Here is a 27,278-nt window from a genome sequence, read left to right as displayed (position 1 = left end):
TTCTGATGAATATGTTTCAGCCACTGTCTATTTACATGTTCTCAAACATGTTCTTGTGTAAACGAATAAAAAAAATCTGGATTTTTCAGATCATTCAGTGGGACCCTTCCTGTCAAGCCAATTGTCTGATCAAACGGATCGATTGCTTCAGTCTGTTGTGCTGCCGAGGTTTGTGATTGTAGCTCCGTGTACCTTTGCTTTTTATTGAATGTCTACCTTACTTTAACTCCCTTTTGTCTAAAGTGATAATATATAACTTAATTCCCACCATATTTCTGGTGTTATCTTTCAAAATAATCTAACTAATTTGATCGTTCGCCTTTAAAACCACGAGTGCAGCTCGTTAGCCAGTTAGCTTGTCACGCAAGTTAGCTTGTCACCATAGTTTCTATTCACGCCTATTATTGTTTTCTTTTTTTTCCTTGCTCCGTTTTTCACGAGCTCATCAAACAACAGTGGTAAGTAGTAAGTTAAGTTGGTATCATTCATCAATCACGGTGAGTAATGGCTTCTTCTCCTGCTATTGTTGTTTGCACTGTTTGCCACATGTACAGTTTATCTGTCTCTGTCAGCAGCGAGGGATTCACATGTGATAAATGCAGGGAAATAGTTAGGCTGACAGAGAAGGTTTTAGAACTAGAGACACGCATCCAAACTTTAGTTGAGGATAGTAAGAATGCGAGGGCTGTAGATACTGCTTTGGATGCAACTAGCTCAGGGAGTCCTGCACATTGTTCGGTTTCGGTTGAGCCCGTGCAGCAGGGCAACTGGGTGACTGTGAGGCGGCCTAGTCGTGGGTCAAAACACCACTCTTCCGTTCCGATCAAATCATCAAACAGGTTCTCCCCACTCAGTGAAGCACCCACTGACCTGTTGAAAAGAGATGGTGTTCATCCCTCCTGGAGTGGTGCCGCTCTTCTCTCTAGAAATATGGCACATAGTCTTCGTATTTGACTAACTGGGGCCCAGGTCAGGAAGCAGACAGACTGGCTAAACCGTCCGTCTGCTAGCCGCCTCACGTCACAGAAGTCAGTTAATTCTCAGCACATAGAAACTTTTTCACCTAGATATCACACTATAGAGACTGTGTCTGTTCCCCGAACTAGAAAATACAGAAAACATCCAAACCAAAGTAATAGTAACAATTTAATTGATGTTCACCAAATAAAAAAATGATATAATACAGATAAATACATGATAAAGCTTGGCTTTTTGAATATTATATCCCTTTCTTCAAAAGCACTTTTTGTAAATGATATGTTCACTGACCATAAACTAGATGTGCTTTGTTTGACAGAAACCTGGCTAAAACCAGATGATTACATTACTTTAAACGAGTCTACACGCCAAGATTGCTGTTACAAACATGAACCGCGTCCAAAAGGTAAAGGGGGAGGTGTTGCTACAATTTATAGCAATATTTTTAGTATCTCTCAGAGGTTGGGTTTCAAGTATAATTAGTTCAAAGTAATGGTGCTTCATATAACGTTATCCAAAGAAACAATTATTAATGATAAATCCCCTGTGATGTTTGTACTGGCTACTGTATACAGGCCACCAGGGCACCATACAGACTTTATTAAAGAATTTTCTGATTTTCTATTGGAGTTAGTGCTGACTGCAGATAAAGTCCCAATTGTTGGTGATTTTAATATCCATGTTGATAATGAAAAAGCTTTGTTGGGATCAGCATTTATAGACATTCTAAACTCTATTGGTGTTAAACAACACGTGTCAGGACCTACTCATTGTCGAAATCATACTCTAGATTTAATACTGTCACATGAAATTGATGTCAGTGGCATTGAAATTTGGCAGCAGAGCAATGATATCTCAGATCATTATCTAGTCTCCTGTATATTCCATATAGCTAAAGCTGTAAAGCCAAATATGGTAGAACCATTATCTCTACCACAAAAGACTGCTTTATAAATAATCTTCCTGACTTATCTCAGTTCCTCAGCATATCCAATAGCTCAGAACAACTTGATGATGTAACAGTAACTATGGACTTTCTCTTTTCTAGCACTTTAGATACGGTTGCTCCTTTACGCTTAAGGAAGACTAAGGATAAGAGTTCAACACTGTGGTATAATGAGCACACTCGTGCCCTAAAGAGAGCAGCCCGGAAAATGGAGTGCAGCTGGAGAAAACTAAACTAGAGGTATTTCATTTAGCTTGGCGGGAATGTACCCTATCCTACAGAAAAGCATTAAAAACTGCTAGATCTGATTACTTTTCGTCTCTTCTAGAAGAAAACAAACATAACCCTCGGTATTTATTCAATACAGTGACTAAATTAACGAAAAATAAAGCATCAACAGGTGTTGGCATTTCCCAAGAGCATAGCAGTAATGACTTTATGAACTACTTTACTTCCAAGATCGATACTATCAGATAAAATTGTATCCTTGCAGCTGTCAGCTACAGTATCGCATCAGATAGCGCACTATAGATCCCCTGAGGAACAATTCCACTCATTCTCTACTGTAGGAGAGGAAGAATTGTATAAACTTGTTAAATCTAAACCAACAACATGTATGTTAGACCCTTTCCCATCTAAACTACTAAAAGAGCTGCTTCCAGAAGTCATAGATCCTCTTTTGGCTATTATTAATTCATCATTGTCATTAGGATATGTCCCCAAAACCTTCAAATTGGCTGTTATTAAGCCTCTCATTAAAAAAACCACAACTTGAAAGATCTAGTTAATTACAGACCGATCTCAAATCTCCCTTTTCTGTCAAAGATACTAGAAAAGGTAGTATCCTCACAATTATATTCCTTCTTAGAGAAAAATGGCATGTGTGAGGAATTCCAGTCAGGATTTAGATTGTATCATAGTACTGAGACTGCTCTCATTAATGTTTAATGTTTAATGTTTAATGTACAACTTTATTGTCCACCTGAGTGGAAAATTGTCTTTGGCTCACCAACACAACAAGATTAACAACAACATACAAATAGAATAAAATCACAATAACTAGTCACGTTACACACACAACACAAAGAAAAAATGGATACAATTCAAATCTTACACACCGCTTAATTAAAAAGTTGCTGAATTAATGATTCTAATTGCATTGGGGATAAAGGACCTCTTATACACATTTTTATTTGCTAGGGGAACTCTATAACGTCTACCTTACTTCAAGAGCTCAAACTGGCTAAAAAGAGGATGAGAGCCATCTGCAAGAATGACTCTCGCCTTCTTCCTTGTCCTTTCTACGTAAAGTTGTGTTAATTGATTCTGAGGCCTGCCAATTATTTTATTTGCCAAGGATACAATTCTGGAAAGTTTGTTCTTGAGTCTGCAATTTAGATGCTCGTACCAGACAGAAAGATGAAACGTTAAAACACTTTCAACAATGGATATATACACAAGTTCCAAAATGTGCTTACTAACACCAAGACCACTAAGCTGTCTGAGAAGAAAGAGTCGCTGAGAGCGTCTTTTAAAAATATACTCTGAATTATCAGCAAAACTCAACTGAGAATCCAAAATTGATCCGAGATACTTAAAATGTTCCACAATTTCAACTTGTTGACTCTCAAGTGAAATCGCATAATTAATTCTTTAGTCTTGGCAACATTAATTTCTAATTGGCTAGAGCAACACCAAGTTTCAAGAGCCTTAATGTGGGTCAGGTAGGCCAGATCATATGCATGATTTGTTTTGTCCAACAGGCCAACCAGGGCCATATCATCAGCATATTTAAATAATCTGAAATTTTCCTCATTAATTGTAAATTCATTAGTAAAAATAGAAAACAGCACAGGGGAGAGAACACAACCTTGTGGGCAACCATTACTCACAGTGAGCACATCAGACATCACCCCTCTAACACAAACTCTTTGTGGACGACAAGAGAGAAAATTTCTAAACCAGAGGATGAGCCCTTGATTAATATTAAGATCCACTAACCTTTTTAAAAGAAGATGTGTCTTCATTGAATTAAAAGCTGAACTAAAATCTACAAATAAAATCCTAGCGTATCCTTTAGGATTTATAAGATGTTTAGTAACTGTATTAAGAAGAGTCAGTACAGCATCATCTGTGCCTCTATTTCTCTTATATGCAAACTGAAGTGGATCTTGCTTAGAGGCCACACTTGAAGTTAAATGATTAGCTAAAACTCGCTCCATAGTTTTGCATAATATAGAAGTTATTGCAATAGGTCGATAATCATTTGGCATACTCGCACCTGTTTTTTTTTGTCACAGGTTGAATCACTGAGTATTTCCATAGTTTTGGCACTGCACTTTTGTCCAAGAGAAATTGAAATAGCCTTGTAAAAACTCCTTTTAATTGAGGAGCACAGTCTTTAAGAAGACGAGCTTTAAGACCATCCGGGCCAGTGGTCTTATTTGACTTTAGTTTTCTAAGACTTGCAATAACATCTGCCTCCTTAATAACTATAGATTCCTCTACACTAAGATTTTTACATATCTCATCGCATTCTGTCTGACCTTCCACTGTGTCGAATCTACAATAGAAATTATTCAAATCATTAATAAAAGTTTGACAATTTCTGACCAAACTATTGTCTTTTTTATCTGACCTGCCCATTAGTGTATTTAGTCCCATTACCTGTTAAAAAACTACTCTCAATTTTCGTTTTAAAATCAAATTTTGCTTTGAGAATTTCCCCCCTCAACTGTCTCGTTTTCACACACAGTAATTCTGTATTTCCTGAGCAAAAAGCAACCTTCCTTTCATTAGAGTTACAAATGACCTGCTTCTATCATCTGATCGTGGTTGTATCTCTTTATTAGTTCTACTGGATCTTAGCGTTGCATTCGACACTATCGACCACAACATTCTTTTGAATAGACTAGAAAACTTTTTTGGCATTAGTGGAAGTGCCTTAGCATGGTTCATATCGTACTTATCTGACCGCCATCAGTTCGTAGCAGTAAATGAAGAGGTATCACATCGATCACAAGTGCAGTATGGAGTACCTCAAGGCTCAGTACTAGGGCCGTTACTTTTCACGCTTTACATGTTACCCTTGGGAGATATTATCAGGAGACATGGTGTTAGCTTTCACTGTTATGCTGATGATACTCAGCTCTATATTTCTTTGTGGCCCAGTGAAACACACCAAATTGTGAAACTAACGGAATGCATAGTCGATATAAAAAACTGGATGATGAGTAATTTTTTACTGCTAAATTCTGAAAAAACAGAGGTGTTAATTATTGGACCTAAAAACCCCACATGTACAGTAATAACCTAGAACATTATCTAACACTTGATGGCTACTCTGTCAATTCTTCTTCATCAGTCAGGAACCTAGGTGCTGTTTGATAGAATCTTTCATTTGAAAGCCATGTTTCTAGCATCTGTAAAACTGTGTTTTTTCATCTCAAAAGCATATCTAAATTGCGGCCTATGCTCTCAACGTCAAATGCAGAAATGTTAATTCATGCGTTTATGACCTCAAAGTTAGACTATTGTAATGCTTTATTGGGTGGTTGTTCTGCACGCTTGATCAACAAACTACAGTTGGTCCAAAATGCAGCAGCTAGAGTCCTTACTAGAACCAGGAAATATGACCATATTAGCCCGGTTCTGTCAACACTGCACTGGCTCCCTATCAAACATCGGATAGATTTTAAAATCTTGTTAATTACTTATAAAGCCCTGAATGGCTTAGCTCCTCAGTACTTGAGCGAGCTCTTATCACATTATAGTCCTCCACGTCCAATGCGTTCTCAAAACTCTGGCCGTTTGATAATATCAAAATCGACTGCGGGCGGCAGATCCTTTTCCTATTTAGCACCCAAACTCTGGAACAATCTACCTAACACTGTTCGGGAGGCAGACACAATCTGTCAGTTTAAATCTAGATTAAAGACCCATCTCTTTAGACTGGCTTACACATAACACACTAATACACTTCTATTATTCAAATCTGTTAAAGGATTATTAGGCCGCATTAATTAGATCAACAGGAACCGGGAACACTCCCCATAACACACGATGTACTCGTTACATCGTAAGTAGAATGGCATCTACGCTAATATTTGTCTGTTTCTTTCCTATTCTGTTTCTCAGTCCGTATCCGATCAGATGGTGGATCAGCACCAAGAGATGATGTCTACAGCCCTGATCGTCAGCGGAGACCAGGACACCCAGATGAGCCCCAGAGACATATCCCCAGCGAAGACCTCGATTAAAATACAATAAAACTAAAAATATAATAAAATAACTAAAAATATAATAAAATACCTAACTACATAATACTATTATTGTTAGAAATTGCAACAAAATAAAAAATAGAAATATAAACTTTTGAACTGCGGGTTTCGTCTGGCCAGAGGAGAACTGGCCTCCCGACTGAGCCTGGTTTCTTCCAAGGTTTTTTTTCTCCATTCTGTCACAGAGGGAGTTTTGGTTCCTTGCCGCTGTCGCCTCTGGCTTTCTCAGTTGGGGACACTTAATTTTCTAGCAATTATCGCCGATTTGATTGCACAGATACTATTTAAATTAAACTGAGCTAGACAATGACATCTCTGAATTTAATAATGAAATGCATTTGATTGAAAATTGAGTTTTTAATCTTATCATTATACATTACTGACACTCTATCCTCCAATTTGATACTGTTAAGTGCTTTGACACAATCTGTATTGTTAAAAGCGCTATATAAATAAAGGTGACTTGACTTGACTTGACCTGCACCACAGATAAATCCTGCTGACTTTCACTTGAGTCTCTTCAAACTGCTTTCCTCTGAGAGCGCTGTACCAACATCAGATATTCAACTACACTGACATTCTATTGTAAAACAAGATCCTTGACTACTGATTATGTTTTTTTTTCTTCTTGAATCCATGGAAAGAAACAGAAATACTTAAATAACACATGTAAATATCAGGTATGATTTACTTGTTTCACTTAATCTGTTTGGACTCAAAGTCTGTTCACATCTCTGTGGTTTGATCAGTGTGCACAATAATGTGTCTTTCACCTTCGTTATGTATGTTTTGATTATACTGTGTTGTAAATAAAATACAAATAATAGTAATAAAAAAAAAAAAAATATGAAAAAACAAACAAAACAAAAAAATGTCAATCTCCTCACATTCTGTCTTAGTTAACTCATTGATCGTTCCCCTTATCTCAAGGAACCGAGATTACAAATGGAGCATTTTGCTTTATTAGTGAAGGGCTGCACAACTTGTAGGAGTTGCACAACTTGGTCCATATATTATTATTATTATTATTATTAGCGTTAATCACTGAAGAGTTTTTTTCTTTCCAGAATAAAATCACATAAACCACAGAATCAAAGAAATAATGATTTACAGACAAAAAAAAGTAAAAATAAACAACAACAAGAAAAGAAACTCTGGGGAAAAAAAGTCAGGGTTCTGTTCTTCATACCTCGCTTAATACATCTGAGATGATTTGAAAGATGCCGGATCATCTAAACGTGATAACTGATCTCTGGCTAATTTGGTTCTTCAAACGAATTTGCGGATTTGATTAAAATATCTGGATTAAGTTGTCTAAGATTACTGCACGTTCTCGTGTTCCTTGAAAAGGGCAGATGTATCCATACTCGAAACCACGATCAGCGGCAAGACAGCAACGTAATGGCATTATATAATTAAAAAAGACACCTGACAAAAAAACTTGACGAATTTCTGGACCTTTATAAGGAAACGGCTAAGCAAACAAAACTACATAAATTTTATAACAGATAAATGAAATGTGCACTGTTTTTATTTTATTTTACATGATATCTAATTATTTATATTTACAATTTCTAATATTTGTACAGGCTTTATATTTTTATTTCAATGTTGTAATTATAGCAATTAATTTAATTTTATCTTTGAAACTGATTTTCATTTTTTATGTGACAGCAGTTTCTTAAGGGTCGAGATCAAGTCATCTGCATCTCCTGCGCTCCATAAAGCCACTCCCATAACAGATGTCACTACTCGAACTCAAAACCACTCAGATTAAATGTACAGCATGTGTTTAAGACTCCAATAATAATTATAAAGTAATTATTTTATCACTAATAAATCTTTCAATGAGTAAAATCTATAGTATTATAGACTACACAACATTCTAATATTATTTTTAAATTATTGTCCCTGGATCATAGGGTACTCTTGTAATGAAGTAGCACGGACACATGGCTGGGACATATTTTAAGTATCAGTTCTGCTTAAAAAGATGCAATCTAATCATGTTTACGTGAAATAAACCAGCTCCCGAGCAGGTGTAAGTTTACGGACTTGTTGCAATGACAACTCTGGGATGAGCTTCGAAGAACCAAGCAATCCAAGATCATGCCAAATCGTCAACAATCAAATCCAGCCAACTGAGTTAGCGACATACAAAGAATGGGCCCCTGAACATGAAATACCACAAATAATTCAGAAAGAATCAAACAATTCAGGTGGTTCATAGAAACAACACTCCTCAAATTACTTTCCTTGCATAAAACAAAGCATATGAATAAAGGTCCACTGACAAACAGGAAAGAAAGTCCCCAATAATAAAACCTCAGAATAGTCATTTGCCCTTGCTATCTTTGAGTTATCTACCTGTATAAAATACTTAACCAACTATACATTCACATAAAGGGAGATATTTGAAAAATATTATCTGTAGTCAGATTAATCAGTCTAGCTACTAATGACTTACTACAGCAACTGGAATGCCATTATAACATTTAGGTACATTTTAATAATATATATTTTTTGGTACATGGATAAAGAGAAATACTGCCAAAATTTTCTCTGTAGTAAGTCAGTAGTGTAATCTAGTAGCCACTAGGAACCTACTACAACCTTTGAAATATGAATATAACATTTAGGTGAATTATAGTGATTTTTATTATTATTATTATTTATTTTATTTTATTTTATGTTAAAACTCATTTGAATTAATGACAGGACATCGCTTACGTTTTTGCACTGTGGGTGGAAAATTCAGACGGTTCCTTAAACGGCAGTCAAATAATATGCACTACAATGAGCATTAAATGAAACTGGGTCACATGAGGACATAGAACCTTTACCATGCATGTATGTACTTTATGAGAATAAACCAGCGGATGTATTTAGTGGATTTTACCTGTCCGCATCATCATGAACACATCCCTGTATAACAATCATTTCTCCTGGGTGAAGACCACCCGGTATAATCTCAGTGAAGGGGATTGTCTGATGAAAATCATAATAAAAAACGTTCAATACAGAATCCATAAGCATTATTTTTCAGTCTGGGTTACTGTTATGATGAGCGAAACAGAATGCTTACAAATCCACAGATAGGCTAAACACTTCGTTTTCGCATGTTATCTTAGGCTATGCTCATTTGTAAGGTCGTCTCAAATTCATAAATCGACTTACCGGATTGAGAATCGTCTGTTTTGCATTTGCCACTGACATTAAAATTCCTGTATTTAGCAATTAACAGCAATATACTTAAAGGGGTGAATTTAAAAAATAATAATAACGTGGTCTTGTTAAAACCCCATTACCTCCATTGACGAAGAAGTAAAAGGCTAAAAAACTACGGAACTAAAACACCATACTTGAGCATCATTTGTATGAGGTGCCAGACTGGACAAAAACGAAGGGAACGCGATTTGAATGCTCGGTTTGAATACATGACGATCCTTTAATAACAACAACAATAACAACAACAATACTAATGTATTATAATCATCATAATAATCACCATGAACAATCACAACAATAATATAACTCATTTTGTGTTCCTCATTTTACATCATGTCATACAGGGAATTCAAACTCTGAACTCTATACAAACCTGCAATAATTAAGTTGAACTGTCCATCTGTACATTTTTATAAAAAATGTATAATGTTTTATTAATTTATTAGATAATTCCTTTTAGTTGAAAAAACAGATTTGTTAATATGTGCCTTCCTTTTAGTTCGATTGCTTTAATTCATGGTTACCTTTTACTTATTAATTTCTAAGTTTGCTTTATCCCCCCATCCCCCACCACCCCACACTTTAATTAATACTAAAGAACGATTTGATAAAAAAAGTGATACATTTGAAATTAATTAATTCTCAAATTACCTATTTGATCTTTTTATCCATGGATTAATTTAGTTATTCAACCTACATGCTAGTGAATGCTAGAAAGATCACCTCCAATTGCTGTGAGATGCATGCAAGTTGGAAAAGTGTGTCCGACTTTCTCTGATGTCTTGCTGATGTATGTCAAAAAACTCTCATGATGACAAGGTGATCTTTTGATTTTTTTGTTATATTTCTAAAGAAGGACATTATGGTTTAATTGAAGTGTCAGGCAATTTTGACAAAAATGGATGGATTATGTCATTCATGGATCATGTCCTGTGGGTGCTGGTGTCATGTGGATCGTTGCTGACCGTGGACATCACGGACGATGACACCACCATCACTCTGCAGCGTGGAGCATAAGCCTGAGCCCACCACTGACAGAGAGCCAAAGCCCACCGCGACCGATGAGCCATCACCAGACAGAGCCAAGGGATGCCCCAGAGCTAGACCCTAACACGTCAGACCAGGTGCGAGAGCCGGCAACTGTGCACACGAAGGTGGACATCACAGTGGAGCGAGAGAGCACAGAGGGAAGCCATTGTACTACCGCTGAGGGTGAGTGGAGGCAGGACTCTGAGGATCTGATAGACTTTTATCCTGATGTACCCAGTCTTCCGCTATCATCTGCCTGTCCTGTTACGGCCATGGAGGCCATTTATGAACTCTCTGTCTGTCCTGAACTGTCAGCCTGTCTTGAATTACCTGACTGTCCTGTTATGACCATGGAGGTCCGCAATGGATTACCTGTCTGTCCCGTCATAACCATGGAGGTTGTGCCCAAACTGTCAGTCTGCCCTGGACTGTCCGCCCGTATCAGCCCACCATCTGTGCAGTGGGATTGCCGTGGGTCTGCCAGTCTCCATTGGCGTTGTGACTGGAGGATCTTCTCCTTGGCTCCACCCTCCTTCTGATCCTCCTTGGCTCCTCTGTCTTCTCAGCCCGAACCTCCACCTAAATTGTCCACCTGTTTTTCTGCCAGCCCCTTTGCCATCCCTTGTCACCATCCCTCCGCCTTCTCCTTCTCATCTCTGCGGAGCGAAGTCGCACCTTCCGGGAGGGTGGCGGATCTGTCGCACTATCACCCTGACTTTGGTTGCCTGTCTTGTTCATTGACCTAGTTTCTGTTTCCCCTTGATTGCTTAGTTAGTTCACCTGAGTCTAGTTAATTTAGTCATTAGCTCCCCTTCCTTTAGCTCGGAGTTGTTGGTTATTGTTGAATGTTACCCCCGTGTGTGGATGTAATAAATATCTCTTTGGAATTATCTTCTTCGTGCGCTCCTCGTCCTTACCACACACAGAAGCATGACAGCAGTTTAGATAGCTCTTTAATTCTTCACTAACTAGCAGAAGACACTAACCAGTTTTAAATTCCAGTTTGTGCAGATGTGAAATGTTGTAACGCTGCATTACAATGTGCCCTGCTATTATTAGGACTATGCTATTCTATGACATAAGTGATGTAATTTACATTAATTACTCTTATGAATTTTAATGTGAAACCATGAGAAACCGGTGAATAAACACTGAGAGCCAATGTTCAGAAATTATTATTTCAAGATATGTAAAATGTTTAAATTATTTTGGAAAAAAGTTACATTTTATTGATAAACTATTTCAGTTCATTCAGTTCAAGTTCAATCATGGAACAAATTCAGTTAAGCTATAAGCAGATTTACAGAAGCATTTTTATTTTTTATTGTCATTATCTTAATTCAGTTTTTTTTTTTTTTTTACTGAACTGATGTCAGTATCAGTGCAGTTGAACTGATAATATTACTCAATATTAATAGTCTGAGCAAGCCTTATTATTTTAAAAAAATGCATTCAGCTACTTCTCACTGGAGGTTGAGATACAACATTGTGGAATTAGGTGTGAAGAAAGGTAGAGTTGTAGTATGTTCAACAGATTGAAACATCTTCAGCACAACAACACAATATGATGTTAAAGTTCAAAATACAAGTCTTGTTAATTCCACAATAAAAGCCATATATGAGCACAAAAAATCCTGTTTCCAAAGAACGGTTTGTGCACAAGAATGATAGTGCACCACCTCAGAGTGTCACTCACAAAATGTCAGGACTCTCTGATGCTAAATTACAAAAAATAAATAAAAATAAAAATAATAATAATAATAATAATTCTCCTGAATTTTCCCCATGTACACTGTTTTCTATAATTTTAGAAAGAAATTGGTTTCCACAGACCAGTTTCACTTCAGAATGATATAATGGCTGAACAGTTATTAGTCTTGAAGATGAAGATGCTCAAAACAATGGACATGACAGAGGACACAAAAGAGGGAGGTTATATATGGATTTTTGAAGGGCTTTTATTTTGGAATTCAACAGTCTTTACATTGTGTGAGTGTCAAAGGACTTTGATATGGGTCAACACAATGAAGGAAAATAAAATAAAGCCTTACAACCACCAATGAGCAAACCAAAAGAAACACTGGAAAAACTCCATGAGATGTTTAAGATAATACACAATTTGAAAAGGGGGAAAAAAAAAAAGGTCCAGTATACCTTTATTTAATATTTGCATACCTACCAATCATTACACTATGTATCAGCTAGTGCATATTTAAACCCCCCCCCCCAAAAGAATCAGCACTTAAAATCATTTTTGAAAGACACAGCAGTGATATGTATTCGTCTGAACATTCAGTTATACACATATGTATGATTACTTCATACTGTGTATTCAAGGTTCATTATGTATGTGTAAGCGAAGTTTAATGTACACCCCAATCACGTTTTTAATTACACTGTTTGTAAAATCTTTTTTATTTGTGTTCGCACCATAACAGGCCAACAGTCTGTGCATAATTTAATTTAATAAGGATTTTTCAGCAATTCTTTCTTCAGGTTACAATGTTAAGCAAGAAGTTGGAAACAACTGTCTTTATAAGTGAGAAATTAAATTATTAACTCAACTCGATTTATTTTAAACATTCACACTGCATGCTTCTTGAACACAGTATGAATTGCTACTTCAGCTTTCAAACAGAGTAACTGGCTATAATGATATTGCTTGTTTTTAAAAGTAATATTACAGCACAATTAGTGCTGTTAGTCTGAATAGCATGGATGTACCTGCAGACTTGTCACAACCATTTTTATATTAGTTATTTATCCGTTTATATTGCATAGCATAATCAACAATGCTTTAATATTCAGGGGTGATAAAGGGGTTATGCATTTATCTTTTTATTTTGACAGAAAGACATCAGTCTTGTGCATGTTTACAAAAAAAAACCAAACAAAAAAAAACAATTAAGCAGCACAGCGGAACACAAAAACACATTCTGTGTGATATTCTTTTAGCAGTGTTCTGTAAAGTAAAATGTTCATGCTTAAGAATGTGTAATATGACAGAGTAAATAAAAAGAGCTAAACATATCCCCCCAACAAACCAAAAGTACTAAAATAATGTCATGCAAGCCCTAGTATTTTTTTTTTTGCACAGACCAATTTTCCCAACCAATTTTCCATGTGAAAAAAAAAAAAAAAAAAAAATTTGACAGAATGCATGTGGCTTTAAGTAGTCTTTTTAACCACATGAATGAAATAACAGGGCACCTCTCCTTGCCCTGGGGTGTATTGCTTGAAGTCTCCATATACATTGTGCTCGCATTTTCCAAAAAATGAGGCTCTTAAAATCTCCTTAAAACTCTCCAAACGATGGGGGTAGTATGACAGGCGGAATTTACTACAAGACAGAAAAGAAAACTTCTTAAGAACATCATGCATGTAACATCAACAACAGTTCAACAAAAACATCAAGTAGGTATAGAAAACCGTTCAGCAAACGTTTTAGATGTCTAACATCTAAAAAGATCTCATGATTCTGAGAAGTGGGTGGGATAACATATTCATTGCAATTCCACAAGTAATTTATATTTATCTTAATTGCAAACTACAAATTATTTTACATGTACTAGGGATGCACAAATTGTTTGGTCTCTTAGCACACAAAATCATATCAGTCATTGGACAAACTGTTCATCAATTTAAGGCTTATGTTTTTGTTATTATTATTATTATCATTATATGTATAAAAGCATGACATCCCTGGATGGGGTATCGTTACAGATCGTGCATACTGTATTTTAGACAATTATGAACAATTGTTTTGAAAGTACAGATAATAATGAATTACAAAGTGCCCATTTTGCAAGTGTCACTGTGGTTATTGTTCTGGCTCAGTACAGTTAGAGATGGAGAGGAAAAATATACTGCAAATGGATGTAAAAACAGACATGGTCTTTTAAATGGAGAGACACAACTTTTTCAGGTTTCATTAAAACATCTGTGTGTTTTGAAGGGGAATGGGTTTGGGAACAACATGAGGGTCAGTAAATTACAAAATGTTTCATTTTTGGGCGACCAAACCCTTTAATAAAACAGTTCACCTAAAAATTTAATGTTATAATTGACTCCCCTCAATAGCACTCAAAATCTGTATGAATTTCTTTCTTCCAAGAAACACCCGAGAATATAGCAACACATGAAGAACATCCAAACCTTGTTATGATGGCTACTGATCACCATATTTCTATTGCACTCTTTATGTGAGGTGACCAGTGATTTGTGAATAACCACTTACATTTGATTTGTGCCGCAAAAAGGAACGTTTGTGCTGGTTTTGTTTTTGAGATATTAAACATAATTTTTTTGACGTGTGACGTCACTCTCCACCCCATGTTGCCCAAATCGCTCCAAACCAGCGCAGTTCGTTTGTGCTCGATTTGTACCGTTAAAACAAACACTATCTATTTTCCTTTCTTAGATATAACCAAAATATTTTCGGGAGCTGTGACATCACTCTCCACCCCAGATCGTCTAAATCGCACACAACTGGTGTCATTCGTTTGTGCTGTTGAAATGAACGCGGGAATGCAGACCTCTACTTGCGTCCTCGGTAGTTCGGACTTCGTAAGTTCGACGGGAGAACAAGTCTGGTAATTCTGCAAATGGAACAGCAGCGTACTTGATAACGTCAGTCAGCTCGCCTAAGTTATCTACACTGTATTACAATACGACGAAATACGATATTAAACACCACTGCCGTAAAAATGTAGTTCAGGGAAGGCACATGCATTACAGTGAAACGAAATATTATATCAAACAGCGTTGCCTCTGTGTTTCATTTAAAATATTAATAGCCACAAAAATGTGGTTCATGCAAGGCGTACACACATTACAATAAAACGAAATGATATCAAACACTGCCTTTTTGTTTTCTTCAAAATATAAAACAAACCTCTTTTCGTTTTCATTTAAAAAATATAAAACATTAATATGTGGTTTAGGTAATATGTGCACATATACTCTGATTCACTGCATGTATAATAAAATGAAATATGACAAGCACAACTGCTTTTTTTGTTGTTAAATGTCAGTTTTAATGAACAATAATAGGCATTATAAAAGTATAAAGTATAAGAGACTTATGTAATAGGAAATAAAGACAAAAGCAAACAATTCAGTCACGTTAACAAAGTAAGCACTGCATTACGATTAATAAATAAATAATTTATGAAACATAATTTGTGCTCAGCCAAAACGATATGACCTGGATGAAATAATAGAGTCATGAGACCAAAGATTGCCTGTTAGATATAGAGAATAAGGATTACGTCACAGTCTTTTCACTCCGCGTTGCATTTCGGGAAGGCGCCGCCATAGGATAAGCTGTCCGTTCCCATGGTTAGCCTACTTCTCATTCTCTATAAGGATAACTGCTTATCTTTTCTTTTGTTTTTGCCTTTAAGTTAAACAATAATTCATTCTTCATTGTATCGTTTTGCAGGGAAGAGAAGCTAATTTATCGCACTGCATGATAATTAGATTTTTTTTTTTTTCTCTTAGGTTTTGTAGAATTTCATTTACAATGTTGATCTGATTACCGTGAAAACAGTGTCACCCGCTGGACGCTCGCTGCTGCTTCAGCCGTCATATTAAATTATCCAAATGAAAGTGTGTTCAACAAGCTGACAGAAGTCGATCCATTTCTTTATCATTTTATCACTTTATCTTTATCACTTTATCATTTTTTAAATTATAAAGTATAATTGTTGTCATTATAAATATGAATTTTTCGATGGCCACGGAGGAAAATCAGAGATTGCGGATCACATTCAGCGAACAGTCACGAACTCACTGTACTTTTTTATATTTATCTCAGAAAATGACAAGCCAAATCAAATCCCCAGGAGCTTGTGAACAGTTTTGTAGCATTTTTAAATGCTGGTTTAATGGTTTCCCTCAGAAAACCGTAATGTAGAATTTCTACAGTAGAAAGCGCTTATGGATTAAGACATTATGATAGGCCTATTAAATGTTCATATTTTGGGGCTCATCTGTTTTTCTGTTCATATTATGATTTATTAGTAAGGTGATCTTTTATTATCACTGACTACGTTTACATGGACATCAATAATCTAATTATTTACCTTACTCTGAATAAGACAATATTATGATTAAGGTGTTTACATGAGTTGCTTTTAGAATAATCCTTTCATGTTCCCGTTTTACATGTTATAGTACATAGATCGATTAATGGCATGCGCCATTACGTCACCACGCGACGCCATCTGACGTCCAACCCAGAATTTCACATATAAACATATAGTTTGTCTTCGTGATGATGCCATATACAGTTTTTGGTGTTTCATTTTTAATTTTATGAAAGCTTCAAGTGCAGTTAATTATTTGTACGTGCACAGGGGCGGACTTAGCGATTTGGGGGCCCTAAGCAAATTCCAGGTATGGGGCCCCCACACAATAACTATGTGTCCTTTTATGCTTAACCCCTATTTTGCTCGCTCGCTCTAGTTTTTAGTTTATTAGTTAATTAGTCAACCTGCTGCTGTTCTAAAGCCAAATTAGGCTACCTTGTTTTTTTTCGGATCTCAAAAGGAAGACATTATCAAAAAATAAATAAATAAAAGAAAAAAAGAAAAGAAAAATGTGTGCACTTGTCCATTTAATAAATTGTAAAAAAAATTCAACCTTTTAACAAACATAAAACTATGCCATGCAACTCAAGTGTTTATGCTTAACCCTTATTTTGCTCGCTCGCTCTACACTGTAAAAAATAAGTGTAATTTTAACTGTAAAATTAGGTAAAAACGCTACTGAAAAAAGCTGTTAACAGTGAGTTCCTGTACTATATACAGGGGGAAGCTGTAAAAGATCTAACCAGACATTTCATGTAATTTTACAGTAAAATGCTGCTAATTGTACAGTTTTTAGAAGTAAAAATAACAAATCAATGTATAATTTGTTATAATCAATGTATAAAAATACTGGCTTTCCTGTAGCTCAAATAGTAGAGCATGGCGCTAGCAACGCCAAGATCATGGGTTCGATTCCCAGGGAAAGCAAGAGCTAATCAAATGTAAAAACTGTAACTTGAATGCAATGTAAGTCGCTTTGGATAAAAGCGTCTGATAAATGTAAATGTAAATGTAATTTACAGTCAAAAACTGTAAACTGATATTCCCAGAATTCCCTGCGTGACACTCCACATTTGAAAGTATTTTGTTTAAATAATCATGTTTTTTAATAGTTTTTGTTATCGGTTATGTACATTTGGGCTTTGTTACATCTTCTGTTGTTTAATGAAAGTTTATTGCATTATTTAAGTATCATGTGTGTTACCATGATGGTGTTTTGTGTTTGCATGAATGACCCTGTGCACCTTCTATATATTAGTATATACTTCTGCGTGTGGCGAAGCTACCTGATTCTTCATGTGGCTTTCTCTTTTACCACCTCTTTTTATTATGGTGGTTGTCAGTATGTTAAAGGTACAAAACAGATTTTAATAGCAGTGTGTGTTGTTTAATTTAGTGGTTTACATTCAAATTTCCCTGTTTGTAAATTACAGTTTTATACTGTAAATTTTACAGTTTTGTTCTGTAAATGTGTTTACAGTTTTTTTCTGTATTTTTCACAAAATTATTCTGGCAACCACAGCTGCCAGAATTATTTTGTAAAAACTACGGAATTTTTTTTTACAGTGTAGTTTATAGTTTATTTGTACCTTAACAACCAGTAATTTGTCTACCTTATTTTTTAGTTCTAGTTCTAATGCCAAATTTGGCTACCTTATTTTTTGAGATTACAAATGAAGATATCACCAAAAAAAAAAAAAATGCTTGCACTTGTCCATTTATTAAATTGTAAACTTTTCCAATATTTTTACAAACATAAAATTATCCCAGGCAACTAATTCCATATTCCAAGTGTTCTGAAGGCATACTGTAGGGTTTGCCGAGAAACAAATCGAAAATGAAACTTATTAAGAGAAAATCTCCAGTCGTTCGTGCCGGTGCGCCTAGGAGAAGCACACAAGAGAGTCATTTTGAAACATCAAGATAAATAAAATTGTGACTTGAAACACAATACTTTCTTTATTGAGGTGAATATCTCTGTTCTGAGACAGTCAGACAGCCTAAAATGCGCGCAAAAAGCGCTTCCTCATAATCACTAAAAGCTGTCACTCACTTCAGTTCATTGCGATCTCACGACGTTCCGTTAATAATCTCTACACTGCACAATGAATCTCTTATTTACATCGTATCTACACTTTGTTATAATGAGATGATTCCCGAACTTGCAGAACTCAGCACTTGACAAAAACTCGGCATTTTGATTGGTAAGTGGATTCTAACTTGGTCACTGCGTTCAAGAAATCAGCGCACATGTCTGTGAACGGCTACATTGCTCAACGCTGCAAATATGTTGTTTCGCCAATATCAGATGGGGCCCCCTGATTCCCCCGGGGCCCTAAGCGGCCGCTTACCTCGCTTATTGGTTAAGTCCGCCCCTGTACGTGCATACAGGCGACGGCGGAGTATTGCCTTAATCATATTAAATCATATTAAAATCGGAGTATTGAAGTCCATGTAAACATAGTCACTGTCTCGGTGCATTTGTTCTCATGAGAGGAAAATGCTTAACGTAAATAAACGCGTTGTGTTCACATTTTGAGCTTATATGCGTATCTGCATATAGTATAAGCTTTACAATTTTGTCTATCACTATCTTGGTACATTAAGCCTCTTTAAGCAGTTTAGAAAGTCCCCTGTTCAAGTTCTGCTAATTCACAAGCGAGTCATACTCGTAAAGAAGGTAACGTTAATTATTAAACCAACAAAATCAAATCTTTCAAAAACACACAGAAATGTGATTCTTTTATTGAGTGAAAGGGAGTGGGTTTAATCAGTGACATTAACAGATTTACTATTCGGCGTCTTCTCTGCGACCTACTTCCTTTGATGTGTTTACACATAGAAAAAAGGCAAAAAAACATACCGCATTAGGCCGTGTTCAAAACAGACGCTGGCAGCTTCAAAAAAGACGCCAAGTGTGAACACGGCCTTATTCAGTTTTCTCTCAGAACGATGATCTGAGTTACTATTGCAATTCTCGATGCAGCATGAATGACATACAATGGTGACATTTTTCATAATCACGACAAAAAAAAAAAATAAATAAAAATAAATAAATAAATAAATAAAATACTGCCCTAAACTCAATAGCGGAAAGGCAGCACTATCCTGCAAATATGGCCGATAAACAAAGCAGTTTCCCAGAACTCTACGCGGCGTTACGTCACATTCTCATTCTCTATACCCAAAATGAATTTTACTTCATGTTTAACCACTACAGAGTCATCAGAGCCCGCGGCAAATGTCAGAAGGACTAGCAGCTGTGAGGCTGCTCTTGGCGGATACATGAGAACTGAGCGCCCGGTGATCGCGTTGAGCTCACGTCTCCGAAATCAGCGAAACTAATTTTCAAATAGGCGCTCTCTTTATAAATAAAGTGCAGATTTGAGTTTTAAACAACTACATTCTCGCCTGAAATACTTTTCATGACACGGTTCAGTAATATTTAGAAAATTATAACCCCGCCATAGAGTGGGGGAGCTATGATGTCACTTTGTAGGCGAAAACCCAGAAGCGAGTTAGCATTTTAACACTTCCGGTTCCATCGTCCCAGAGTCAATGGGTTTTTTAATGGGATTTTGATTAAATCCCTTAAATAAGGTCCGTGGTTCACACGGGCTCAAGATACTTTCACGTTTTATTCTATGACATAAAACACACCAGTTACACCCCACTTGTGATTTTTAAAACTGTTAGGTTTCTTAAAGAAGGTTGCTAACAAGTTGCTAAATGGGACTACAGGCGCTGTCGGAGACATTAAACATCACCACGCCGAACAGTTTATCAATTTACAGTATTTTCCAGTTGTAGCATAATTTGTAATACAATTAATTCTAGAATAACCAATGAATAGTTTCCCGCATTTTATATTTTTGTTCGACAATGTTTTTTTTGTTTTTGCTTTGCCCCCGAAATGCGATACATGTCTTCGGATGGAAGAAGCTGGTTTTATCACTTTCTTACTGATAAGGAGACTCTGGGTTCAGACCATAAGGTAAACTCATATTACGATTATTACAGGTAAACACCGGCTTTACTTGGTGAAAGTGAAACTTTAATGATGCATAGTGCTTAAAGCTAAAATTAAATGTTTACGGCAACATGAAGCTGTTAGAAAGCATATTGACTGAGGATTTCCTAGAAGCAAGGATAAAATAACATTGTGTATCCACCCTAACAAAATTATAGCTGAAATGTGGTACTTTGTTCACTAAAATAAGTTTAATCTTACCATATCCAAAAACTCGCTCACTCTGCTGTTATTTAAAAGATTAAATACGCGGGGATACGTTTTTAATTAAAATATTCATATTAAATCAAGGATTTATTGACTTTTAAAATGCACTTTATTTCGAAATGTACAGAAATACGTGCTTTAAATGTCCTTTAGTTAAGATTATTTCATTTATTCACTATACTATTTATTACTAATGTCTCATTTCAGTTTTAGTTTGGCTCTAGTTTTGTATTTATTCCAGCCTATATGAAATGGTTCATGCAGTGTGGATTAAAATTCATATATAGAGTAAATCCTTTTCACTGAACATGTTAAAAATAAGTTTGAAACAGTTGTCAGGAGCGTGGTGGTGGTGACGTGCTGAAGGCGAGCGACTATGATGCTGTAGTTCGTTTATAACCTGTTTAGCTTTTCAGTTCTGGCGCTTTTATTCAGGCTTCGTCAAAGTTATATTATTTTGTGAAGATTATCTTGATGGACAAAACGTGTAAATTTCATGAACTATGATTGAACACAGAGATTATTTTTTGCGATTATCCAACAGCCTATGGAAATATCCTATTGGCTTTTTGTGGAGGGAACCAGTTTCATGCTAACAGCCGATCCACCTACAAAGTGAGGTCATACACTATTAACGCTCGCTGATTGGTGCGAAATGCATTCTGGGATACCTGGCTGCCTCAAGTTTGCACAAGTCACCTCTGGATGCATCCTTGATAAAGGGGGTGGAGCAAGAACACATCCGGGGATTTAAACTGCACTTGGCTCGATGTGAACTTTGAATTGGAACAGTACTTGCCCAGCAAACAATGACCTGGCGGTCCACCAGCGGTTTTTGGGCGGCACAAATTCAGCGACTAAATACGGTCGGACCACCGTCGGCACGCCATCGGTCTAAAAATGATGTCGGTCAGCCAGCGTTTTTTGGGTGGCACGCCACCAGAGGTTTGCCACGGCTGGGCCTCCGTCGGTGCACCAGTGGAAAGCGGAGTGTCTGTCTTGTGTTTCTACTGAGCTCTTACATGACATCTTTGTTTTAAAAATTATATATATACATATATTTTACATTTATGTGTTACATTACATTTTTACAGTTAAAAGGAATCTGAAGCACTGAATAAAAATAGTGAGTTATAATTATTAACAAAAGTATAGTATAAAATCCGCAAGCACATTTTTAAATGAAATAAATAGTCTAAATGATCGTAAAAACAATACAAAATCTAATAAAAAAAAATAACAAAAACAAGATCTATAAAAATAAGTGCTACTTTGTCCCACTATCACGTGCGGGTTGCAGTTTACACCCATGTATGAATGGGTCATATAACCACAAAACGATTAAAATTCAAAATTAAATTTTTTTGTTGTTGTTGTCGTTTATGTTCTATATAATGTTTATTTAAATGGTGCATGACTGTGACGTGTTTTGATGGATGCACGCTCTGAGTCTCATTCAAACGCTGCAGCGAGGGAGTTACTATGGAAACGGGGCAGCAACTCTCCAACTGCAATACTGCATCTCTCGCTGCTGTTTTCACCGTTTTCAGGTGAGTTTAGTACCTAAAAATCACACAAATATTACATACAACTGTTCCTGACACTTCTCTTTCTTGTAATTGATACGCTTCTGTTGAATATTTACTTCATAAAGACTGTTTAGTGTCTTCGAAAAAGTCTGTTAGCATCTCAACTGTTTTCAGACGATGTATGCTAACTCTGTAACGTTATATTGAGCTCTGATTGATCAAAGTCTGTAACTTTACTGTTAAATCGGTGACGTCACTTAAAGGAGCATGTATTAACTGAATCTAGTTAAAACGTGATTTGATATTTAATGGCAAACAATTATTGATAAAAAAAATTGTTCTGTGGTTTCAGGAGTAACACTTCTACAACAGAAGAGAAGCTCCAAGATATCTAAATTTCCGAAGGAAGCTGCTGACAGAGATGTGTTAAAAATACATCTTTTAGCCAAGCATTCATAACTCATAACCTTGTACTCTAGTAATAAATGTGCATGATCATCTTTTGCCTGAAATAATATGAACAGCATCTATGCTAATTATTCTTTTGTTTTCCTGTTTCTATCTCTTAGGTTTCCCATCCCAGTGTTACTACAGCTTGGATCCAGCCTCACTTGTGGTTACTTCAGATGATGAACATACCAACCTGACAAATGTTATGTATTGTAATCATTGCCTTAAAGCATACGTTGAGTGATTTTCAACCCACTTTGTATTGTTACTACTATGATGGTAATATGTGAACGAACAATGTTTAATCTTTCTCTGAGTTCCATGAGATATACCCATTTATTTGTCAGCCAAATAATATTTTGTATTATCCGAATAATGTTTATTTACATATTACAGACTTTGTGACAGTATAAAGTGGATTTAAATTCCCCGAACCTACCCTTTAATGGTTGTCCCTTTAACTGAACATGACTTTGAACACATAACTTGTATTATCTTAGAGTTATTGACATATAGACATTAATTTATTGCCAGAAGATGCTCCCCATTGAGTCACAGTCCCCTCAGGCTGTTAATAGGATTATTTTATTTTATTTTTTTTTAAACCTTGAAATTTTCTAAAGCTGTTTTGATTGTGAAAAGCATTGTACCCTTACAACAGTTAACCATGTCTTTACTATGGTAAAACTAGTAATCATAACTGTAGTCATCAGTAATCAGGGTTTTTTAGTTTTTCCTCAAACTAAGGTTTTGATATCATGGTTCTACAATAGTAATATTTTAGTAATGCTTGAGTAAAACTCGTAACCATAGTTTTTGAAACCATGGTGAAGTTTGTAGTTACTATAGGTTTACTACTATGCTGTAGTAAGACCATGGTTATGGTAGTTACTGTGAATTTACTACAACAATCATAGTTAAATCATGGTTAATTTTGTGGTTGACTTTTGTATGGACTAGGGCTGTGACGGCGGCAGATTTTTGTATGTATTTTCCTGCGCTCAAACCTGCCAATCTAAAGGAAATGCCGTGCATGGCGTTTGAGGTAATTAGTGAATTAGCATAGATTTATAGTCTAAATAAAACAATCTGCAACTGTATATTATTACACTTGTATAGAAAACTTTGTATTATGCTTGTTATAGAGTGTGTGACGTCGCGTGCACTACCGCCGGTCACAACCGACCATCGCGTTGACGCGGTTGTCACGGCGACCGTCACAGCCCTAGTATGGACATTTGTGAACTGAATGCTTCTATTTGAAAATCACATTGGATAAAACCATCTGATACATATACTGTAAATGCATTTGTATGTTTAATCTGTTCATTGAAAATAAATTTTAAATTGCCATTGTACATTGTTTTTGATCCATTATTGTGTGCAAGGATATTTTGGGTTAGCGTAATGGAACTGATTGTGAACCACGGACCGACCATGGACCGCCAGTAAACCGTAATTATAAACCAGCGGCTCGTCAGCGGACCGCTGTCGGAAAAGCGGTGGCTGCCGCAGGTGGTCCGCTTGAATAACAATGAGCAAAACGCCGGTGAACTGCAGGCGGCGTCCGCCGGTGGGCCGCCGACTTTGCCACTAGTGGGCCGCTGGTCTTATGTTAGCTGGGTGGGCGACGACTGATGACGTTTCACAAGTCCACAAGAACACAAGTACAGACAAGAAGGCATATTGAGAAACGGCCACGATCTCACTCCCAACTCGTCACATATTGAGGCTTGGTCAGGACCCTTTGGCGTCGCTTTTTGATGCACAGGGTACCCCTTTAGCTTAATTTTTCGACGTGCAGGGTCCTCCATTGCTTTAAATAAGAAACCCTTTAGCGTCAATATGCCGACGCAAAAGGCTTATCGTCATGATTAAATTATATATTGGGCAATAATATTGCCATTATTGCATATTGAGGTGTGTCACAACAGTTTTATTTATATTACACCATTTACACATTTATGAGCACGTAACCCAACCCCTGCCCCCAACCATTTGTCAATAAAACACAAGATATAACAGGCAGATACAACTACCGTCATAATTTATTTAAAAATAATAATAATAATAATAATATTTCAAGTCTTTCGAGGCAAAACGTTTGATTTGTGAGAGGAATAGACGCGATCGCCATCTCCGTCCGCAGTAAAGCTCTTCCTGTGTGCGGTCTCTGTGTGCTAGTGATGGGTCCTTCTTGAACAATTCGCTCATTTTGAACAAATCTTTAATGTGACTCGGGAAGAACGAGTCATCTTGGGGAATGATTCATTCAGTCGTGCATGCGCAACATCCTATAGGTTCTGCACTGAATTAGTTCACCTGTTTCAAGTCTTCAGGTTTTACCCAAGTCGTTCGTTCATCACGTGACAGCCTCATAAGCTAAACCTATGCAGTCTGAGGGAAAAAGACTTAACAATAATAATAATAATAATAATAATAATAATGACGACGACAACAACCAACTCTTTAGTTTATTACATTTGTTACCACATTCAGTGTTATGGGAAAGAACCATCATGACAGAAATTCACACATAAACTGTAATAAATAAAAAGCTACAATTTGAGACCAGAAACGCATCACGTAACCGTAAGAGTAAATAATAATAATAATAATAATAATAATAATAATAATAAACCATGCACCCGTTCATAAAGGAAGGTTGTAAATGAATTAATTTATCTATCCAATGCTGTCACATCATGTGACAAAAGAACGAACGACTCAAAAGATTCTCTTTCCGGCTCAGACTGCATTTATGAGGCTGTCACGTGATAAATGAACGACTCAAACCCGAAGACTTGTCAGATAAGAGGTGAGGTGAGCTATTCATAGACTAATACGACAGCGTTTTAGTGCCACATAAAAAAAAAAAAGAAAAAAAGAAAAGAAAATTACGAGATTAAAGTCGTAATATTTCGAGAAGAAAGTCAAAATACTATGAGAATAAAGTCAAAATATTACGAGAATAAAGATTATAGTTATAATATTTTGAGATAGGCTATTCTAGCCTTTTGCTCATGCAAATGGCCCGGATTGGGAGCACAGGGATATATTCCAAATCTGAGCTTTCAAAATCTGTCAGTTTTATAGCAAAATACAAACAGTATGTAGGCTATATTGCAATAATGTGTTTGTCAAGTGGCATGTGAGTCAATCATCTTTCCGATTACAATAACGAACGACAAGACATTATTTTCATTATAAATTAGGCTAAACTTTTTTTTTCCATGCCTTATGATGTTCCTTCACTTTATATCTTGCTATAAACTAAATTTCATTATAAAACTGACAGAATTTGAAAGCTGAGCTGTGTGTAAAAGCAACAAAGCACAACATTGTTGTGATTACTGGTTGGCTGGCGCGCTACAAATAATGAATGGAAGACGTTAAACATTATGTTCTGATTTACAGTATACCATGAATAAAACAGTTTGTGAATAGTCACTTAAAGTTTACAGCAGAAAAGACAATATAACGCATGTTAACACATTTGAGTCCACTTCAACCTTTAGAACATTTTATTGTGCTTTAATTAAACCGGCTATGTGAGGAATGAATGTTTGGACACCACAGACGTTTTTGCGGAGTAGGTGGTGGAATTTTCACAATTATTTAATTAATTTATTAACATAAATACAGCGATCCGTCACGCCATATTAAAGATCTTGAAAATCACATTATTGTAAGACACATAATTTGTGCTTCGCTATGAAACTGATTTTGAAAGCTGAGACTTTGTTTTATATTAAAAAGCACTAAAAGCACAAAGCTTAAGCTATTGGGTGGCTGGAGCACTACAAATAATGAATGCAATGGAAGACATGAAATATTATCTCCAAGCATACTGTCCCCGCGAGTATGACACACAGTATGATTTCTGCTAATAATCCCACATATATTTGTAGTGTATTAAAAAAATGGTTAAATAAGAGAACTACAGCAACCCCCAAAGGAATGTTGATTGAGTGTGTGAGCTGATGTTAAGATAAACAGTTGTTCCTGTTCAGTCTGTTAATAAATATCATATTCTTGATATTAAGCCGTTTCCGCAAGTCCTTAATTGACATCCCAGTAAGATGATGCGGCCGCTCGGACGCAACAATATTCAAATCAATTCCGGTGGCCTGGCAACTTCTCCCGGTGCTCTAAATGTGGTCCATTTGCATGCGCAATATAGGCTATACTCTCAAAATATTAGAACTTTAATTTCTACGATTTAAATTCTCGAAACATTTCGACTTTATCTTAGATTTTTTATATTTACACTAAAACGCCATCGTAGACTAAAGACCCAAGTAAACAATTAATTAATATTTTCTGTTTCTTATACCATTATAGTTTTGTATTATTTGTAGTGTGATCAACATTTTCATACGTAGTAGATATGTTAGGGAAGTAGCACATAACATTTTAGTTATATTTTGCTAAAATGAAATGAGCGAAATGAACGAAATTACTTGGAAAAAAGATTCGTTCATTTTGCTGAGAGAGACTCAAAGGTCC

General features: G+C 36.1%; 2 protein-coding genes across 5 annotated transcripts in view; both read right to left on the bottom strand.

The window, feature by feature from the left end:
- lgals8b (galectin 8b) overlaps positions 1-9,519 on the bottom strand; it is a 175,643-nt gene extending 166,124 nt beyond the window's left edge. For 2 of the 3 annotated variants that reach the window (XM_058749041.1, XM_058749043.1), the window contains exon 1: positions 9,104-9,343. In XM_058749041.1, the coding sequence (XP_058605024.1) occupies positions 9,104-9,240 (137 nt within the window). In that variant the 5' untranslated portion in view covers positions 9,241-9,343. Of the gene's footprint in view, positions 1-9,103; positions 9,344-9,381 lie in introns of those variants that run through there. The other variant, XM_058749042.1, reaches the window with a different exon arrangement.
- Positions 9,520-12,401: 2,882 nt separating this feature from the next.
- gnmt (glycine N-methyltransferase) overlaps positions 12,402-27,278 on the bottom strand; it is a 29,012-nt gene continuing 14,135 nt past the window's right edge. The window contains exon 6 of one of the 2 annotated variants that reach the window (XM_058749291.1): positions 12,402-13,801. In XM_058749291.1, coding sequence (XP_058605274.1) covers positions 13,630-13,801 — 172 coding nt within the window. In that variant the 3' untranslated portion in view covers positions 12,402-13,629. Of the gene's footprint in view, positions 13,802-18,300; positions 18,437-27,278 lie in introns of those variants that run through there. The other variant, XM_058749292.1, reaches the window with a different exon arrangement.

The sequence above is a fragment of the Onychostoma macrolepis genome, chromosome 17 (assembly GCF_012432095.1).
Source record: "Onychostoma macrolepis isolate SWU-2019 chromosome 17, ASM1243209v1, whole genome shotgun sequence".
Taxonomy (NCBI): domain Eukaryota; kingdom Metazoa; phylum Chordata; class Actinopteri; order Cypriniformes; family Cyprinidae; genus Onychostoma; species Onychostoma macrolepis.
The sequence above is the reverse complement of the archived record's forward strand: the minus strand, read 5'-3'. Positions and strand labels throughout refer to the sequence as shown.